This window comes from Lutra lutra, chromosome 3 (assembly GCF_902655055.1).
Source record: "Lutra lutra chromosome 3, mLutLut1.2, whole genome shotgun sequence".
Taxonomy (NCBI): domain Eukaryota; kingdom Metazoa; phylum Chordata; class Mammalia; order Carnivora; family Mustelidae; genus Lutra; species Lutra lutra.
The window spans coordinates 21,619,488-21,641,667 of record NC_062280.1 but is presented as its reverse complement, the minus strand read 5'-3'; the positions used below and the strand labels follow the sequence as shown (position 1 = coordinate 21,641,667).

The 22,180-nt window shown below is 37.0% G+C and overlaps 1 protein-coding gene across 4 annotated transcripts in view; it reads right to left on the bottom strand.

Annotated features, from left to right (window-relative positions):
* CPS1 (carbamoyl-phosphate synthase 1) overlaps positions 1-22,180 on the bottom strand; it is a 137,840-nt gene that overhangs the window by 25,503 nt on the left and 90,157 nt on the right. For all 4 annotated transcript variants that reach the window (XM_047721302.1, XM_047721300.1, XM_047721299.1 and 1 more), the window contains exons 23-29: positions 17,284-17,425; positions 15,909-15,974; positions 15,388-15,451; positions 13,040-13,221; positions 5,423-5,617; positions 4,936-5,003; positions 2,989-3,064 (exon numbers count right to left, since the gene is read on the bottom strand). In XM_047721302.1, coding sequence (XP_047577258.1) covers positions 2,989-3,064; positions 4,936-5,003; positions 5,423-5,617; positions 13,040-13,221; positions 15,388-15,451; positions 15,909-15,974; positions 17,284-17,425 — 793 coding nt within the window. The remainder of the gene's footprint in view (positions 1-2,988; positions 3,065-4,935; positions 5,004-5,422; positions 5,618-13,039; positions 13,222-15,387; positions 15,452-15,908; positions 15,975-17,283; positions 17,426-22,180) is intronic.

Sequence of the window (22,180 nt, the reverse complement as noted above, 5' to 3'; positions counted from 1 at the left end):
CTGAGACGGGAATCCTTGTTCAAGTGATTTATGGAGGGAGTTAGAAAAGCAGGATGGGACAGCAGGAAAAGGTTAGTATGTCAGTAGTCTCAGTGGAAATTGAATTTGGCTTTACTCCACAGGGGGCTCTGGAGGATGAACTGCAACACAGAGTAAGTCCCACCATGAGGCAAAGGTTGCTCACTGTTTAGTGTTTTGAGGGTGGTGCTGAGGTGAGGTATCTTGCCTATGTGCTGAAGAAGCTCCCATTTGACTGAGAGTAGTTACCCAGAGAAGAAGTACAGCTGGTCAGTTATTACCAGCTGTCACTACAGTTAGGGACAGGTGCTTCTACAGATAAAGGGATCTGAGTGGGGCAATGATAGCATCCACCATCCTGGCCATTTGGACAACTGTATGAAAAAGTCCTTACCATGTTAAGAAAGAAAATCTCTTAATAAATTTCAATCTTTCTGCAATAATATACATTGTCAGCCTTCCTGAGACACTTTCCACCTTTGATATCCATAAACTACATTTTCTTATTTCTTTGTCAGGCTCCTTCATGGTTCCCTTTCCTTTACTCAGCCCTTAAATGCTGGTATCCCTCTCGTCTCTGTCTTCACTATTTCACTCCCTCTGTACTCTCGCCTTGGTGATTGCCTCCTTCTCAAAACTCTAAAATGATATGCTATTTATTTCCAAAATTATATGTACATCTCTATTACTAACCAAAACCTTGATTCTCAATTTAAAATCTGTATAACCCACTGCTTTTGAAGCATCTGCACTTGGGTTTCTCATAGGCATCTTCCATAAAAGGTCAAATATTAAATATATGATTTCTTTCTCTAAAATTTCTCCTTCTCACATTCCCTATTTTAATAAATGGTACCACCATCTGTCTAATTGTCCAAGGCAGTGGCTCAGGAGCCATCCTTTATCAGATACTCTCTTACCCTCTGCCTCCATTCACTCACTAATTGCCTTCACTGAACATTCTAAATATTCTAGAATACATGTAATTCTTTTTTATCTTTACTATCATTACCCTGCTCCAAGGTGCTGTCATCTCTACCCTGAGCTACAGCAATAGCCCCTAATCTTTTCTCATGAAAGCAGTCTGGCCCCAAACTCATTATAACTGACAAGATTCTCTTATCTATTCCCCCGCCTATTCTTCTACTCTTCCACCATGTGGAGTGTCCTAGCCAAATACTAAGTACTTTATCAGTTTCTAGAAACTCCATTTTTTTCCCTCAGCTTTGAACCTGTACCTGGGCTGCCCTTTCTTCCTACTCACACCCACAATGAAAACTTTTCAACAAGTTAATTCTAAATCAACCATTTTAAATTAATTTTAAAAATCCTCCTTTAGGGATGGACCCCAATACACTTACACTCACCCTCATCCTGTATTTTCTTACCGTGGTGCTCATTATATTTCATGTAATTAACTGAAGACTGATGATGTCCCTAGTAAAGAGAGTCCCTTGTGAGAGGAGACTGTATCTCTCTTTGTATGAGTGTAGCCCCTGATACTGAGAATAATGCCATAATACATAATATAGCAGGTGCTAAACATGAATGAAGACATAAATAGATGAGTGATTGATGGGGGCTGATTTTATTCTAGATTCACTGAACTGAGTATCCCAGATTCTGCTGTATTTTGAAGAGGACACCTGAATCAGAATGTTCTCAATCAGGACATCTCCATTACAAAACTTTGGCCTAGTAGGGGCTCTATCCATATACTAGCAGAAAAAAATATTTTTAAAACTATTCAATGAGTAGAGGTCCTGTGGGATACAATGTCCCAGGCAGAAAAGAGAGGGCACCTGCTTCCTCATTTACACAAGCCCAGCTGGTTCTAACTATTGGTTTTTCAAACGGGAGAGCATGCCCGATCCCTTGGCAGGAAGTCAGATAGAGAAGAAAGTGTCTTGCTCCAGTCCACATTAATGAAAACTGACCCACTGAGGGGATGCCCTCCTCAGCTCTCTGACTTTCACACAGAAGTAAATTCAAAATCTGCTTGGTTTTCTTTTTTACACTCTTTGTCTTTCTCACCCTTTACTCTTATCCACTCTCTTCACTGACCCAATGTCCTGGGGAGCAACCACCATACAGAAGGGATGTCTGACTTCATGAGCAGGAACAGTCCATGCTCTTTCTTCCTCTTTGAAATGCTTCTGACTTCACTCTTTAGGTCCCTCCAAATTCCACTTGCCTAACATCAAACTCTTCTCTATGAGTTGTGCTCTCTCTCCGTCTTAAAAAACAAAACAACAACAACAACAAGAAAACCAACAAGCTTTTGACAGCTTTTAAAAGGAGAACATTACTTTCATCCTTTACAGTACAAGGTCTTCAGATCAATAACCTCACTGGGTAAATCTTAAATGGATCACACTGAGGTAATACCAAGGGAGAAAGTAAAAGCTGAGGGCAATGGAGGAAGGTGGTTGAATCACCACAAAATTATAAACATTTTTATTAACTGACAAATGGAGTGTATCAAAATGAAAAAAAGTCAAAAGGTGAGCAAAGGGGTTTACTGTTAAAATTGCAGGGTTAACTAAGCCAGAGTCTCTCCAAGTGTGAGAATTAAAAACCAGGAAAGCCCTCACTGAAACACGATGAGATTGGCTAAGCAGTCCTTGAGGCTAAGAACCCCAGGGGTAACTTGATCAGCTTCTAACTTATGAACAAAGAAGGATATTTATACGCCCTAACTCCTGGAGGCTAAAACCAGATCTGTGTTGCGATCAAATATGCGCTGGTCATCTTCTTCCACTAACCCGAAGGATCTAAACACAATTAAATGCATTTGAGTTTTCTTATTCCCATATATAGGAGACTACTGAGTAGGGAGAAAGAAAAAAAAAAAAGGTGGGGAGGAAACTATCCTAACATGGTGTGAAAAGAAAAACATATGAAATAAGGTAGCAATTAATACTGAAATAAGGTAGAAGTAAAAGTCACAAGGAGGAAATCGGATACTACCTGAGAGACTCTAGTGGCCTCCTCTAGGAATTTTTTCATCTCATCCTCAGAGAATACCACATTCATGGCCGACCCACTGGAAAAAAGAAGAGGATGGGTCAATTTCTTTCACCACTTTGGAGGAAAAGCATGCTAGACTTCATTGTTTCTCAGAACAGTTCCAGGCAATCTCTAGTTTCAGTCTGGACTGAATAAGAAGATACTTTTTTCAAAATTGAGTCTTTACTCCACTTAATCACCAGAACAATCAACCAAAGTAGAGTCACTCAAGTTAGGGGTAATAGCTGTGATGATGTCCCAAGAGAACGACATAGCTGTAGAGATAGCAGTATCCCAAAGTTTGTCCTTTCTGATCCTGTGCTTTCACTCTGCTGGTTCCAGGTAATTCTTAAACCTTAACAAGATTCATGCTAGGATCTAGTTATTCTTTTTTTTTTTTTTTTAAGATTTATTTATTTATTTATTTGAAAAGGTCGGGGGAGAGAGCAAGGAGGGAGGAGCAGAGGGAGAGAATCTTAAGCAGACTCCTTGCTGAGTGTGGAACCTGACATGGGACTTGATCTCAGGACTCTGAGATCACGACTTGGGCCAAAATCAAGAGTCAGACTCTTAACCGACTGAGCCACCCAGATGTCCCAGGATCTACCTACTCCTACTCTGTTCCTTCAGAGGTCATTGACCATGTCTGATCTTAACCCACAGGTCTGCTGTGAAAGCAGGTCATTCTACTACCAGCTAGGTTAGAAAAGTATAAAGTTTTTAGCAACATTTGCAAATATAATGTACAGTATCTGACTGAAAGATATTCAACTGTGTCCTTCTTATTGATTGCTTGAGAAAGAATGATGATATCAATTTATGCTGAATTTTGAAATTTTTAAAGTGAGATCAAAGGGAAGAAGGAGGAGTAAGAGGGAAAAAATAAGGAAGAAAAATACTACTTTCCACTTCTTTTTAAAAAGCAGCATTCTTTGCTTCTTCTACTCTATTACCTATTTTTGCATAAAGAGCTTCCCATGTCTTCATCTATTTAAGACAGGAAGGCTAAGTCAATAACCCTGATAATTCACACTGTAGGAAACTGGAACAAAGAGATAGATTGAAAGGAAGCACAGTAGTCAAAGCTGCTTCCTGCAACCCTCCCTCAAACGTCTGTGTGTTCTTTAAATTAACTTACATTAATACCTCCAAGAAGAAGTAATATTTGATGGTGATTCACACAAAATGTCATTTAAATAAAAAGGGAAGTATTCCACCGCATTTCAAATTTTTCATTATTTTAAAGGATCCCATCACAAATTCCATTTACACTTGCAAATTGTGCACAGCAAATTGTGTTTCTCTTATTATCCCCTGTTCCGCGAAGTCTTTCCTTACATGTGGTAACATCTGAAGAGAGGAAGTGATAATTCACAACTTCTCCTTTGATGATAGAACTTCGTTTCAAAGTTTAATATAAAAGATCCTCACTGTCTCTGTCCCTCACCATTCTAATTCATCTATTAAAAAATGTGATCTCAAAAACTCAAAAAATTCAAACCAGAGGCACCGTCAGAAGGTGCTGACAACAGTCAGAGATAAACTGCCATTTCCGCTGACTAGAAAACAGACACTGGAAAGAGATGTCCCAGGTTTGTTTTAGTTTTGCTCTTTGGGTTTTTGAATTGTTCTCTTCTCTAATGTAGAACTACCCTCCCTCAGTTGGGCAACAAGATGCCCTAAGCCGTGTTCTAAGATGGAGGACTGTGGACTCTCATTGCCACCCTCTGAAAGAAAAGCGATAAACTGAATGACCACGCATAGGTCCTCTCTCTGGCCATCTTTGTTTGGGGGGTGTGGGCGGATTTACAAATAACTACACATTAAAGCCAAGTGCTATCAGCGTACCGCATGCAGTTCAGTATCTCCTGATTTTTAAATCATTACTTTGGGAAAACAATATATTACCTCAAAACATAGGAAGGTCTCAACAAGCAGGGGTAGCCCACAGAATTCGCGAATTCCAGTGCCTCATTCTAATTAATAGAAACAACAACAAAAAAGCGCATGATTAGTTTAAAACACTCAATAGAACTGCAGAAAGGCATCTTTAGAACAAATGGTAACACAACTCCTTTTATTCTTTCTCTCAAAAGACACCATTAAAATGTAAATTGGACATGGAAACATATAAAATTCCTAGTTTCTAATTGTAAGTATCAATCAAGCTCAAAAATAGTTTGAACGTCTTTCATTGCCCGAATCTTAATGAGAATACTCTTACCAATTCATAACCAGCATTTAACTGCACTCATGGAAATAGACCAACTTCAAAGTCAAGTCCCTAAGCCTAAGTGCCTCCTGTCTGCCCTGCAGTTAACATCTGTGGTAGTTAACATCCGGGTTGCAACACTTCGAAAGCCAACATTAAACACAGACCCGTTTCTCTCCTTACCAAAGTGTTAACAGCCTTCCAGGGTGCCTGAGCCACCTTCAGCTCATCCAAGACAGCTGAGAAGATGGAGCGATCCTCAGCCCGGTCGATCTGCAGAGGGCTCGTGCCCATGATCTTGACACCATTCTTGTAGAGAGGGACTGCCAGGTTGTTTGGAATCTGACCCCCCACTGAGATGATGCAGCCACCGCACGCCTGGAAAAGACACCCATAACATCGGCCGTTAGGGCCACTTCGTGATGGATGAACAACTGCTTCACATGTTGCAATTGTTTCATGTCTCCCATCCATGGGCAATATTAAGTTATGCCCCCAAAGAGATAAACGAACTTCGTTCCTCCTTTCCAGGCACTTACATGTGAAAATCTGTTTGAGAGTTCCATACAACGACACATGACTACCATGTCAGACTTCCACACAACTACACAGGAATGTATGATATTGACGTGTATGACAGTTAGAAAAAGGAAATCAAGACAATTAACGTTTTCACCATGCACTCTACTGTAATCAAGTGCTGCTTGGACTACTGCTGTAATTCCCTAAATGGACAGAGATCTCTCCTTCTAATGCTCACCTCTCTGTTGCCCTCCAGCCCAGGCCTTCACTGAGATGAATCATCCTACGAAACTGATGCACCACGTCACTTCTATACTGGAAACTCCAAAGTTTTCCTATGACTAAAGGACAAGGTGTAAACTCATCACCATCATTAGGACAATGAAGAGTTTCCAGCCTTTTCTGTCACCCTTCTTCTCAGCACCAAGAAGACCTCCTACTCAGTGTCCCCAACTACGTGCACTCCCACTAGCAAGCTTTCCGCCCACTTAACCTTCCCCTGCCCCTTCCCCTGCTACTTCTCTCTTTTTTCCCTCTCCCTTGTCTAAACTCCACCATCTCTATACTACAGCCCAGTCTAAATCCTACCTCCCATTTTTACATCCTCTCTCTTTTCCTGTTACCTTGGCTCTTGTCTACAGTACCCAGGAACTGATTTTAGTTCCTGTTTCCTTACTAATTGCCCTGAAAACAGGATCTGAATCTTTAACCTTAATCTTCTATTAGTAGTCAAGACTTCCAGATTAAAAATAAAAGTACATAGCAAAAAAACAAAAATAAAAATAAAAAAATAAAACTGCTGAGTCCCAGCTCACTCCAGGAATATATCATAATCAACAAGGGGTACATGCGTGAATCAAGAAGAAAAAGCCCGGGGCGCCTGGGTGGCTCAGTGGGTTGGGGCCTCTGCCTTCGGCTCAGGTCACGATCCCAGTGTCCTGGAATCGAGCCCCGCATCGGGCTCTTTGCTCGGCAGGGAGCTTGCTTCCTCCTCTCTCTCTCTCTCTGTCTGCCTCTCTGCCTACCTGTAATCTCTGCCTGTCAAATAAATAAATAAATAAAAATCTTTAAAAAAATTTAAAAAAAAATAAAAATAAATAAAAAATTAAAAAAAGAAGAAAAAGCCCCATCCATTTCCTTAAAATAAGCATTTCCAATAAATGTTCACTTTTTATTTTTAGTAATTACTAGAATGCATCATATTTTGCTTTTAGTTATAGAATGATCACCATGGTAATAAAAACTACTATTATGGCTCAGTAACAATTACAGCCTGAAGGTCTCATGAAGTACACTTTTAAAATTTCAATGTGGGGGCGCCTGGGTGGCTCAGTGGGTTAAGCCGCTGCCTTCGGCTCAGGTCATGATCTCGGAGTCCTGGGATCGAGCCCCACATCGGGCTCTCTGCTCAGCAGGGAGCCTGCTTCCTCCTCTCTCTCTGCCTGCCTCTCTGCCTGCTTGTGACCTCTGTCAAATAAATAAATAAAATCTTTAAAAAAAATAAAATAAAATAAAATAAAATTTCAATGTGTATGTAAGATATTGTTATGGATAAATATATTTTATTAATAGAAATATGGGAAGAAAATTCTAGGAAAAAGGTGAAATAGAATTCCAGCTTAAGGAGATAAAAGGAATAAAGAAAAATTTCTGAATTTCAGAAGAAAAAAGTCCTATCTTAATTGTCTCTGTAAACACCCTCTAACATTTAGTCTTCATGTCTGCAAAATTAGAACAATATTTGCCTGCTTCGCAAGGTCACTATATAAGTTAAATAAGATAATAAACATTAAAGGCCTTATACATTATAAGTGCATAAATAAGACATTGTCATTAATATTAGAAAATATTATTATAACTGATAGACCACTGATCTTGGAATAATTTGTATTTGCCTTAATAACCTACTAATGAATACTGGAACTGCTGAAGTCATAGATATTAACCAAATGTATTTTATCATTATTTGAAATAATTCTGAGATAGTCTTAAAAGGGATAAAGCTAATTTGTCTTTGATGAGAGCAACAATAGTAGTGCCTAAGCAAACACCCCACAGTTGAGTGCTTAAATGGCTTGTAAACAGTATGGAAAACAATAATCCACAGTTCTGCATATTTATAAGTGCTTTTATCATTTCTCATATTCAATATACATCTTTGCAAAACCTTTAAGAAGATTTATTCTTTGTACTATAATAATATTTTTATTTGCTTATTATTTTTAGTTTGTTAGCAGAGTTAATATTTTAGAGGCTTAAAAACTAATTCCTCAATTAAATGCATACAAAGATTTCTCACGTGAAGCACTTCAACATAATTTCTAAAAAGAGAAGTATCAACTTGTGAGCAGAAATAGGGGGCCATCGCACTAAATGGGAGCTCAAATTTGAGTGAAAAGTCTTTAATAAATACACTAACATTTTTTAAAATGTTCTATGAAATCGCTTTTTATTTTTTCAACAAATTAGCAACTTTTAAAACAGTAATAACATAATCTGCTACTATTCCTTAGGATATTACTATTTGCCCTACACCATCTGTTTGACCTTCACTGTATTCCTCTGAGACAATTATTACTCTCCCCATTTTACAGCTAAAGAAACTGAGGCTCAGTGATGGTAAAATGACTTGCCCATATTTCTAATCTAGCAAATACAGCCAGTACTGAACTCAATTCTCCACACTGTAAAGCGGTTATGTTTAAATAATAAACCGAATCTTCGAATCTTAAGGTAACTATTTTTCTGCCTGGTTTCAAGTGTCATTACTGCTAGAGGTTGCAAAGAGAGCTATTTCTGAAACATTGTTTTTTGAAAAGTGGTAGAAAAACTTCCTCTGCAAAACCCCAATCTCATCATTGACTCCAGAAATAAAGATGATTGCTGGAAAGACAAATACATCCACAGGACATTTTAGAGTAATGGTGGATGGTGTAGTGTAGTTTTGCCCACACAGCAAAAGGAAATGTACAAAGAACATGTTTGTAGGATGAAGTTAATATACGATAGTTTTGTGGAAGAATTCATCTTAAATTGGCCCCAACTCCAAGCACAGAACTAGCAGGGACTTAGTAAAAGAACTTGGTATCCCACATGGGTAAATTATCATTACTACCATAATGATCACTTAAGCCTAAATAGTTTTAAATAACTCACTGACATAAAATATTCTAAAATTCAGATTTGTTTCACAGATCCCTAAGTACCTGGCTGAAAATAATTCCATCAGAGTCCCAAAGTTCCACTGATCTTACCTGGATTTGTTTATATCTTCTTACTCAGTTTAGTTTCCTGTTTTATTTTTTTCTAATTTGGTATCACTAAGCTCAGACAATACCACACAGAATATTTCTGAAACAGTATTCAAGTACAATCACACTACAAATGTATTTTTAGTACTTTGGTTTGTCCTTATTTTTATGGGCAAATTAAATGATACATTATAGACAGAATGCAAGAGAAAAAATTTATCTTACTAAAAAAACAGCATTTAATTCATTAAAAGATGGCCCTAATTTTTATAATTTCATGTATTATCTCTAATTAACAAAACTCTATTCTTTGTACATCTATGAGATTATCTTTACTGTGCTTTATTATCTTAGTTACTCACATCTTAGTGAAACATTTTTAACACTTTAGGCAGACCCTTAAGATTGTATTTAATTACAGTTAAATCAAATGCTAGGAATGAAACCCAATTCTAGTTTAGAGCCATGAATTCCCTAATGGGTTTTATTTACCATTAATGATTTTTGTTCATTCATTCATTTAATTCAAATTGTGTTACAGAGGTGTCATTGTATATGTATATACATATAGCATAAGGTATTAAAAATAGAACAATTATATCATTAATCAGAGTATATTTTTATGTGGGTATGATCCAGTAAATTATTCACTATAAACAAAAGAAAAATTAAGAAGGACTCAAACTAGATAGGGACATCATAAGGTGTCAGGTATATTGCCTGGCATTTTTAGACTCAATCTGGTTTTTCATGAAGAAATTTTTTAAAAATGAGAAATGGGGCTTATATGGGGCCAGGATAGAGAAGAAAGTAAATGTTCATTTATACAACTTTTCAAACCATGAGTCTCCAGAGGAAAAAAGGAGAATGTAAAGTTAAGACAGGATCTGTGTGATTCTTTTTTTTTTTATTTTTTTATTTTATTTATTTGAGAGACAGTAAGAGAGAGCATGAGAGGGGAGAAGGTCAGAGGGAGCAGGCTCCCCATGGAGCAGGGAGCCTGATGTGGAACTCGATCCCAGGACTCTGGGATCATGATCTGAGCTGAAGGCAGTCGCTTAACCAACTGAGCCACCCAGGCGCCCCATCTGTGTGATTCTTTTAAAAAAATAATTTATTTATTTGAATGTGCAAGCAAGTGGGGGGATGGGCAGAGGGAGAGAGAGAGAGAGAAAGAGAGAGAGAATCCCAAGCAGACTCCCTGCTGAGTGCAGAGCCTGACCCAGGGTTGAATCTTGGGACCCTGAGATCATGACCTGATCCAAAATCAAGAGCTTGGCCATTTAACTGACTGAGCCACCCAGGTTCCCCCTGATCTGTGTGATTCTTATTCATTGCCATAGCCTGCAAAGATTATTGCATAATTCATCCCTAGAAAATAGATTTAATAATAGATCTAATAAAAGAGAAACACATGTTGCAACTTCGATGTAATAATATTCAACTCTTATACCTCAAAATAACTTGAGAACATCTTTCCCCTTATAAGGAGTGCCTTAGCCAAAATTATGAACTAAGCAAAATATCTGTCAAAGCCTTGTAGATAGTAGATACCAATTTCTCATTTTCTTGGCACTTCCCCATACTCAACACCAAAATTAAGGAAAAAAATTAAAATGTGAATTTCTTCTCAAGGAGTAGAATCCATAACACAATCACAGGTAATAAATGACTTGAATTTAAAGGGTTGCTCTTTATAAAGTATTAAAAAATGTCTGCATTTCTGTAGTATTTTCTATTAAAAAAATAGAACAAGTAGGAAGGAGATTTTAGCATAAGAATCCCCTCTCATTCCACCTCCAACTATGGTTTTTTTGTTGGTTTGTTTGTTTTTGGTAGCCTTCATGCCTAACATGGGCTTGAACTCATGATCCTGAGATCAAGAGTACATGCTCTACCAACTGAGCCAGACTGCTTTATTCACGATGCATGTCACTTTTCTGACTCCCCCTCGTGTTTTCTTTAGAGGTATATCCTTATTGCCATGGAAATACGGTAGGTCCTGAACTAAACCAAGAAACCTGGGCCAGGAGACTCATCATACTTTCTACCATCCTAGGTAGCTATGTAGCCTAGTGCCTTTCTAAAGTGACTCAAATGTGTGCTTTTGAGCAAGTTTAGATGTGCTTCCAATTTTCTGCAGATTTACCATTGAATGTCTCAGTGCCTTTAGCATCACTAGGGATACCCAAAGCTGGATTATGGTAGTCTCCCGGAGTTCGGGAGGAGATACGCAACAATCTCAAAAAAGGAAACATATACACATATGTACTGTGTGTATGACATGTGTAGGTGTTAATATAATATTTCCTGTGGGATAGTCTAACAAATACATCAATGGAATATTGTTCTTATATTCTTCAATATAACATTTAAAAATATCTTACATAGTAGCACTATAAATGTCAACTAGCTTCAAAGAAAGACCAATTTATTTTTTACCATCATACTGAATTCAGTTACTATAAAAAGATCTCATTAATATCCATGTATAACCATATCCAAAGGCAGTTGTAGAAGTTTTTAATCTTTCCTTAAACTGTTTCATGCGGAAATAATTAATTATGTGTAAAATGCTCACTGCAATTCCTGTAATCATTAATATTTTTTAAACAATTATGTAATTTTTCATTTATTTTTGTTATGGGTCCCAATATTATTCTAATGTCTTGAAGGTAGGGACATGGTTTTACAGCTTCCTATCATGCTGAACCTGGTATTTAAAAGGTATTCAAGATATATTTGTAGAATGTACTTGTTTTGATCCTCACGTGAAATGAATCTTGAGAAATTATTAGAAAAACCATGTCAGAGACAAAACTAAAAATTGTCTATATTCTACCTAAATTGTCTATATTCTACCTACCTATTCTATCTATATTCAATTTCATTATATCCAAAGATAAGTGTGTCAGTCTCAAATGGACAACTATGAGGATATATCCATCCAAAGTTTGTCTATTTTTCCTCAAGGTAATAAAATCATTACATGTTCTAACACTGAAATTTACACTTTCCCATGTGGTTTCAGCCACAAATCTCCTTATCGTCATAATACCTGTACATAGCACAGATATACACTCATTTGGTCCATTAACAACAACAAAAAGATGAGACACGGAATTTAAGAAATTTGCACAACTAATGAATTGTCAAGTCAAAGCTTGAACTTAAGTATTGTGGCCCTAAGTCAGTTTTTTTTTTTTTCCCTAAGTGACCATATTTTATACATAGGAATGATTCTCCATAGTAGGGAATTAACTGTAATGACATGAAAAGACTCAACCACTAGACATCACCCTGAAATCTACCAGTAGTTATTTTTTTTAACTGTAAGACTTTAACTTGTCTTACAGACTTATAGTAACCTGTGGTCATAGGAATCCCGAGTGAAGATACTCTCGATAACACAAGAGTGTGGGTGGAAGAAATGCCAGAGAAACATAGAGAAGTACCAGTATTGTTCAGAATGAACTCCTCCATCTTAAACTGAAGACTAATGGCTTCATCTGGCAGCACACAGAATTAACCACACAGAATTAACTGGTCATTTGTGAACAACTGACTTCTCTCCCCTGGGGGCCATTCATTATTAAACTGTAACAACACACAAACTAGAGAGAGGTGGCTTCTTCTATGTCTAGATGATCAATTAAATCATTCTGCAAAATATTTTGGAGGGTTGTCTTGTATTAGTTAATACATGTCTGGCACGTGTTACCAAAAGAAGGGTTTTCAATCTAGTTGGAATGCTTAGAAAGAAAAAAATAATCACTCTGTGCCAGGGCCTCAAGACTCTAAGGCTGGGATATTTTTTTTTTAATTTTTTTAATTTTTTTAATTTTTTTTTTAATTTTTTTTTTTTTTTTTTTTTTTTTTTTTTTAGTTTCACTACAAAATTAGACAGTGGAAGACACTGGCAGCTCTTTCTCCAAAGGGGAATTACAACATAAATCTACATACAAACATCTACATCTATAAAGTATGCACTACATATATTTTTCTTCTTTTTTTTTTCTCTTTTTACCTCCTGATGGTAGATGTCTAGGATTCTCTCCAAAGACAACTCTTCAAAGTACAATTTGTCACACTCATCAAAGTCTGTGCTCACAGTCTCAGGGTTGCAATTCACCACCACTGTCTTCTTGCCAAGCTGACGCAGTGTGCGGATGCTGGAGACAGCACACCAATCAAATTCCACACTGCTGCCTGCAGAGAGGGTGAGATTGGGAAGAGGGGTAAGAGAAACACAAAGTTACAACACAAAGACCAGCAGAAAGATATTGCTAAGGCTAAGGAAGCTAATGCTCTTTCCTTGCAATTTTTAAAACTCCAAAATGTAAATTTCAGATACATTACGCACGCTACAATAATAGGAAAAACAGGGAGTAATTAAACAACAATGACATGTTGGCTGTTTTGTATGCTACCTTCTGCAATAAGTAATCTCCATATTTGAAACATTCAAATTCAAAGTTAATGCGAGATCGTTGTAATGATTTTTTTTAAAACCTCATTTACAAAAAAAGAACTCAACGTGAACATACTGACCTCAGGACACAAAAAGAGTCAAGCTAGTGATCAGAATACTTGAGTTCTTGTTTTAGTTATTCCACTTACTCTGCTCTCTGAGGGCTAAACCCAATGATCCCGGAAGTGCCTTCGAGCTCTGACATATCTTGATTGATTGGAAAATCCTGTCCTTTCCAAGCATATCCTTTTAAACTTGGCAAGACCACCCCATGCAGAGTGAGTGACCTTCTTTTTTTTTTTTTTTTTTTTAAGATTTTATTTATTTGTCAGAGAGAGAGGGAGAGAGAGAGAGCACAGGCAGACAGAATGGCAGGCAGAGGCAGAGGGAGAAGCAGGCTCCTGCTGAGCAAGGAGCCCGATGTGGGACTCGATCCCAGGATGCTGGAATCATGACCTGAGCCGAAGGCAGCTGCCCAACCAACTGAGCCACCCAGGCGTCCCAGTGAGTGACCTTCTAAAAAGTAATTTGAAGTACAATAATGGCCTAAATACCTCAAAATATCACCTCTACTGGGACGCCACAGAACTGAAAGTCCTGGGATTTGTACTAATCCTTTGCATTAGGATTCTGTCTTCTAAAAATTCTTATCAGAATGATAATTATCCAAAAATAGTAGCATGCTAATTTTCACTATCAGTTAAGTATATACTTGATTATTAGCTTAGCTAGTCTTCCCTGGGTCCTAAGGTAATGCATAATTGTTACAGGAATTAGGCAAAATTTGAATAGGAAAGAAGAAATTTCTACAGAAGAGAAAGGTAAGTCCTGGTGGAGGTATTCAGGCCATTTGGCCATAAGATAACTACAGGGTAAAGATAAAAACACTTTCGACCTACTTCAAGATTTGAGCAAAGATTGCTGAAGTAGCATATCCTGAAGCACTTGGTTAATTGTAAAACCTAAAATAGGGACGCCTGGGTGGCTCAGTTGGTTAAGCAGCTGCCTTCGGCTCAGGTCATGATCCCAGTGTCCTGGGATCGAGTCCCACATCGGGCTCCTTGCTTGGCGGGGAGCCTGCTTCTCCCTCTACCTCTGCCTGCCATTCTGTCTGCCTGTGCTTGCTCTCTCTCCCTCTCTCTCTGACAAATAAATAAAAAAATCTTTAAAAAAAAAAACAAAAAAAATCTAAAATAAACTATGTTTAAAGTAACAGAGTAAGACTACATACATTTTAAATTATGTATTTTATCATTTCTATACTAGAATAACTTGCAAGACTAAATGTTAAATATACTTGTTGAGAAATATCATTGCCTATTTAAATATATACTTTGTAACTATAAATTATGATTATTATATCATTATTAAATGTCTAATTTTAAGTGACTGGGTGAGGTGTCACAATTTCTGCTGAGAACATTTTAATTAAATAATATAATGCTCTGTCTATGCACCAATGATAAAAGCTCTTTGCATTTGATAATCAACAGAAGTTATATATTTCCAGATCTCATCTACAAATGTAATTTCTGGTTGATATACGAAGTTGTTGAACAAATATAGATCATTGCATAAAACTGTGCCTGATGATAAAAGGTCAGAGTGTAATTCATTCCCCAACTTCAATGAGAGGCTCAATTTCGTTCATGAGGATAAAAACATAAAAGGAGGAGATGGTGAAACAGGAGAAGGAATTAAGTTGAGACCTGCATCTGAGTCTCACATGTATCATTTAATAGCCATATCAACTTGGGCTTTACCCAATTGAACCTTTTTCTTACTTTGCAAAATATTTATTATAACAGCATCTCTTTTACATAGTTCTTAGAATAATAGAATGAACATGTGTGAAAAGTACTATATAAACTATAAAGTCTTATGGAAATATGTTATCACTTTACCAATGTGATATGGACCACAGCCCAACACCATCATTCCATGGTCATCAAAATTGATATCATGCTCCTGAGGAGGAAAAGAAAAAAAAAAAGACACAGAAATTATTGTGTGTTATTCTTCAATCTAATTAAACTCTTTGTCCTGCCACTGTGTCTGTCTTTCTCATTCTTCCTCTTATTGACATGTATCCTCTACTAGTCTCTGGGACCTTGTAAGTATAATGTATAAGCTCTGTTTAGTCACAGAAAATAAGTTCAATATTGTTTTAGTTAAATAGCCAGAAGAACACATCATAATTGTGTGTTCATATAACTCTTATTATTATAATTTACTTGTTTGATTTCACTCTTTAGGCAGTTCTGAAAAGACTGATTATGGAAAGACATTATCATTTCTGACCCACATGATGTCACATTTAATACCAAGATTACTAGATAAACAAAAACACAAAAGTTGTATTTCCCCATGTGGACAATTTACTAAATCTGGAGCTTGCCGCATACAACAATTTAGCAGTTCCTACCTGACCATTGTAGGTAATATAGAGGTAGTTTGTTACTGATGGGTATTCTGCAGCCAGTGTATCGATCTGCAAGAGAAAATAAATAAATAAATAAATTGGGATTTTATTCCCTTTGTTGTATTCTTTTCAAGAATTTAAAAAAATATATTGTGCTGCATTCGTATTCCTTTAATGCCTCTTACTGTCAGATACAAAGACAGATAAAAAGCTAGGTACAATTCAATTACTGCCTAATTCTGAAAATGAGATTAGGTGGAGGAACAATGATGTAATCTGGTTATCATTTGACCAATAAATAACAATACACACCCCAGAGCATCACTGATTGATTACAGCAGTACTTTTCATGTACAAAGCACAATGGTCATAGTCAACTGGCTACCAGGAAAATTTACCCAGACTGCTATCTAAAGCAGCTCAAACCACAGCAAAATGACCTGTATGTAAGAATGTTTTTGGTTTGCAAATTAATGCATAGGATTTTAGTTACCTATGGCACTAAGCAATGGGATGACAAAAATACCTTAAAGCTTGGGGAGGAGGGGGAGGGGACAAGGTCTCATTGAACATATTTAGAAAAAGTAAATCAATTCAGTTCTCACAGGCCAGAAGCTCAGCTTAGTGAGCAAGAATTCAGGGCCAACAGGGCAGGCTAGTGTAAGACAGGTGAGAAGGAAGAAAGATAATTGCTGAATAGAATATATTCAGCATCAAACCTGAGACCAAAGGGTATGCATGTGCCCCCTCAGCACGTGGAAAAAAGTCAATGATTTTAAAGGACAAAAACCAGCTGGTGGTACTTTAAGCCAAAGCATCCCTCTACTAAAGTCCAAAAAAAAAAAAAAAAAAAAAAATCACAATGGTACACCTATGAAAGTTCTTGTGTGATTGTCATGAATACTAGATGAGCTCATTATGCCCAACCCTATCACAATGAATACTAAATGAACCATAATGATGGGACACTTAAAATAAAGTATTACCCTGTAAAAAGTTAGTGCCAAAAGAGATAACTATTCTTTTCAAGGGGTCAGCCACCATGCTAGGGTATTTCAAGTCCTTCTATTACACTAAGGATTTAACTTATCACAGATCTATTTGCACATGGGTCAAAAAGTAAAGGAGAAGTCATTTACATTTTTTTTTTCACTTAGGGAGAGAAAACCATGTACCCATTCTTACCTTTACATCCCAGTGCCACTTCAACCTTTCCCTTTGAAGTATAAATCAATCCTGTGCTAAATAAAATTGGTGGTATCATGGGCTTCAATTAGATAAGTAGAATCATTTTTGAAATTCAACCCTCTTTCTGTTGGCAGTGGTTCTATGACTTGGTGCCTATGTTTCCCCCTTGAGGAAAGGGAAACTCCTTTACCTGTTTAACCCAAGGGTGGATGTTTTTCTTCAGCCTCAGCTCCCTTGTCTGGGCCTCAGTCAGCCCAAGGCATTTTGAAATCTGCTTGTCTGAGAACCCAATCTCCTTTGACTTTTTCAGGGTTTCTTCTGTAATGGACTCACTAGGATTTAATGAAAAAGATAAATTCAAGTTTAGAACAGACACAGTAAGGACCAGTGAACTGTTCAATTTCAAAAACACCAAAGTATCCTTCTTTTTCATCTTCAACATGTTTAGATATCCTACCTTTTTAAAAATGCACAAATTAAATAGCACACTAAATCGTCCAGCCTCTGCAATCTTACAGTGTTTTCAAAGCTGACCTTTTCAAACATGTGTTTTCCTACTTCTATACCCCCGGCACCTTATTCTCTTATTTTCTGAAAAAATGGCTTCTGTATTTACTGTCTTAATGGACTTCCTCTTTCAAAATAATCATGGACCTTCCTCTTACTAAATCTAGGAAACTTTTCTCAAGTTTCTTCTCCTCAACCTGTCAACATATGACCTACTTGATGTTTCATTCTTTAAAGATATCGTCCTCTGCTCTGATAGGTTGCTTCTCACCCTACTTTATAATTCGCAAAAAATTATTTACTGGTGTTTTCCCCCCGCAAGTCTCTATCTTTTGTTACCAGATTTAAGCCTAAAGTTCTGGCTACCTTTTCTCTCCCTCTAAATGTAACCACTGTCATTCGCTCAAGCATTATAAGTAATCAATAATTCCCAAGTCTGTAGCTCCTTCTCTAATGTCTGACTTATTCTCCAGGTCTTTATATGTAGGATCTTCAGGAATCACCTTCACCTGGGAATCCTAACATTGTATCAGACTGGGTATACTCTCCATAAACTCTCTATTTACTAATATTACGTAGCTATCTATGTCCACAAGATAGTTCTCTGTGATTATTTCCCACCCATAGTGTAGACTGTATTTGTGCTGTTTCTCTCACCTGTAGTGACTTCAACATTCCTATAACCTACCCAACTTCTCTCCACCTCCCAGCCACTCTTTATAGGTCAACTAGAGCCAAGTTTCATCCATAAGATCTCTCAGCCTGCTCTCACTCACACATCTTCCTGGGCTCTTCACTGACTCATTTGCTCAAAGGCAGGAGCATAGTTGGAACCATACTGCTTAGCATGTCAATATTGCCAATATTTTTAATGTTTCCTAGCTTTTATTCACCAACCTGACTTTTTTCCCGCTAGATTCATGTTCCATGATGACAAAGAATACATCTGACTCATTTATCAATTCATTCCCAAAGTTTAGCAGGTTAGTCCTCAGACAACATTCAATAAATATTTATTAAATGAATAAGGGAAATTGGACTTCAACAGCTTTTGTAGAAAAGACAAAGTTATTGAAATCAGCTTATAACTAGAATTCAAAATGTAATACAAAAGATAATACAAAAAATAATTTGTAAAGAGCCAAGATACAGAAGAATAAAATACTTCTGTAAAAGTATATCTAACTAAATAGCTATGGGCCCACTATTTCAAGCAAGAGTCAATACAATAAAATTCAATTATAACAGTCTGATAGTCAATACAATGAAATTAAAATATAACAGTATGTTCTCAGAAGATCTAACAATAAATAAAACATTTTCATTGAAATTCTGCTAATAAAATGTAGTTGGATTAAATCTGTTGCATTTTGTTCATTCTATTCTTCAATCTTCTTTAGTTAATTCACATTCTGAGTTTAGAGAAGATAGAATCAAGCTGGTATATTTAATAGCGATTTCTCTGGCTTTTGGATATCAGTCCTAGTTTGGATTTTTACAGCTCTGTCTCTTCCCAGTCAATTTGCTTTTTCTATGGCACTTAAATTTCCTTCTGTCTCTCAAGTTAATTCATTATTTCTTCCCAACATATTTAATGTCTTTTTTTCTATTCTGATTTTGATTTTTTAATTTTCCCAAGTGTTTGATAAACAGTCTCCCAGAGCAACACATTTTTCTGTCAAATTCTTGAATGTAATCTGATTATTTAGTATGATTAGTCACGTGCTATGTGTGCAAAGTACTGGGCTTCCTGCTCTAGAACTATGCTGTCCAATATGGTAGCAATTAGCCACATGTGACTATTTAAATTATAAATGTTAATTCATTTAAAAATTTTTAAATTAAATTTTAGAGTCACAATTGCACTAGCCACATTTCAAGTGTGCAACAGCCATACGTGGCCAGTGGTTACTGTTACTGTATTAGATGGTGTGGATTACAGAATATTTTCTCGTCACAGAAATTTCTACCTAGGCCATGCTGCTCATGAAGATACAAAACAGTATTTGAGACAATGCAATGATAGGGAGCGATTCGAAACACTTTATGGAGAGACAGGCTATGTGGTGCAAAGTGAGGTCAGACAAAAGAGATAATAATGTGAGTGGATGTAGTAGAGACCTACCATGGCAGTAGAGGAATGAGAACAGAGCCATAAAGAAAGTTAAGCTTTCTATGGTTGAAGGAGTTGACAGATGTACTGTAGGCAAGGGTAACCGCATCTGCAGTAATTTGAGACCACGATGGGCATGGCAGGTGTAGCATACATACTGAGGATTTGTAGTTAGTAGGAAATTATGAATGGTGAAGGTGGGACAACACCCACTGTCATTCTTACATCAATGCTTTAACACTTAGTGAACATGCCCTGTGTCTCAGGCTCTATGCCACCTACTTTATTTTTTTAATTCTTTATTTAAATTCAATTTAAATGGAATTTTAATTAAATTAAGTTAGCATGGAGTAGATTATTAGTTTCAGGGGTAGAATTTAGTGAGTGATTCATCAGCTGCATATAACACCCAGTGCTCATTACATCAAGTGCCCTCCTTAATGCCCATCACCCAGTTATCCCTTCCCCGACCCACCTGCCCTCCAGCAGCCCTCAGTTTGTTCTCTATAGTTTAGAGTCTCTTGTGGTTTGCCTCCTTCTCTGTTTTTTCCTATTTTATTTTATTTCTGTGCTACTTATTTTAATGATGGAGAGATAAAATATTGAATCTCTACATTCAGGGAGGTCAGAGTATATTAGGAGGCAAACAAAAAGCCACTGACAGGGGCTCAGTGGGTTAAGCCTCTGCCTTCGGCTTGGGTCATGATCTCAGGGTCCTTGGGTCATGATCTCAGGGTCCTGGGATCGAGCCACACATCAGGCTCTCTGCTTGGCAGGGAGCCTGCTTCCCCCTCTCTCCCTGCCTACTTATGATCTCTCTCTCTATACCAAATAAATAAATAAAATCTTAAAAAAAAAAAAAAAAGCCATCGATATGCCTGCACCGTGAGAGATGCTGAGGAGAAATGTAGGCACGAGAAGCCCCGGGCTCAGGGGAAATGCTCCCAGCGGCCACTGGGGAAGTCTGGAAAGGCCTTACCCAAGAGAGGACTGCTGAGCCCCTGAGGGCTTTTGAAACACCCCAGTTCTTGGTGTTTACCTTTATTCTTGCAAAAAATAAAAAATCTGAGGCAAAAGCAGAAGAAGAATTTGTTGCTATTTGTTTTGGAAATGTATATTTTCACTTTTCTTGCCAAGATTGTGTTCCTAAATCAATTGCTCATTTGTTTATGCGCAAGTGTGCATTCAGCCTCAAAGTGGAAGTACTTGATAAATAAGCCATTTTTCTCAATTAGAACTATGCATGATGTTCTTTTTAAATAAATATATTCCTGAGTTTTATGAAAGCTAAATCACATTAATGTTTACCTGCATGGTGAAAGGCTACACATTTTCTCTGTGATCTGCAATTTTGTTAAAAACATAAGTATGAAGCTTGAGTTAGGTGGAGAAATACCGTACATATAACATTAAGCTGATTCTTACCCTTAGATTTTTCTACCTACTTGCTAGAACATTTTCCCGTAATCGTGCGATAGCAGTAAAAGAAAAATATAAAAATAAACAGATCTTCAGTAAGACATTTCTTTATTATTGCAATAACTATCTGAGGCAAAACCCATATTATGTTACTATATCAGCAGCCACACTAGCATAAATGACTAAATCCTAACCCAAGGAGTAACAATCCAGACACACTTAGGAAATACACCTTGAAAAGAGCCATTACACCTGTAATTATGACTCTGGACTAGCAAAAATGCAAGTTCTTCAAGTCCAAAGATAACCAGAAGTAAGTAATACATTCATCTTGAGCTCTTTGGATCATATTTTTCTATTTAGTTTTTTTTCCCCCTTGCCTTGAATGATTTATTTTTATTTCCTCTTATAAGGAATACCAGTCAATTCTTCAAAGGTTGCTACATTGCTCTAAATGAAAATTATAAATAACAGTATTAAATAAAAAAAGAAACCACTTAGATTCCTCATGTTTCTATTAGGGATGAAATAAATTTGCATTTGTTTTGTCCACATTCAGCAGTGCAGTCTTTTCTATTGCTGAAATATGCATAATTCCTCTTATTATTTTCCACCAAAGAGTCCAATAGAGCACATAAAGACATCTCCAGCAAATATGCAATCATCCTCCTCACTCACCAAATAAAACTGGTCTCTTACCAATAAGCAAAGAAAGAAGGAAAAAAAAGAAAGAAAGAAAAGAAAAGAAAGAAAGGCGGATAGAATTGGCTTCATGCATAAAAAAGTAAAGTAAATTATTTCTGTGCTCAGCTCTGGTGGCAAAAAACAGCTATCTGTCACTAAGACTAACTCAATCATTACTGCTCCCCATAGCATCTCCACACCAGAGAATTTTCATTATTTAAAGGGGATGCCTGAGAAGAGCAACAGTAACAGAATAATGAATCACAAATGATAGACTTTCAGGATGGGGCTGAAAATTTACTTCTCCATAGGCACCCCCTTAATTCTTACCAGGTGAGATTCCCATAACAGATGTTATCAAGCC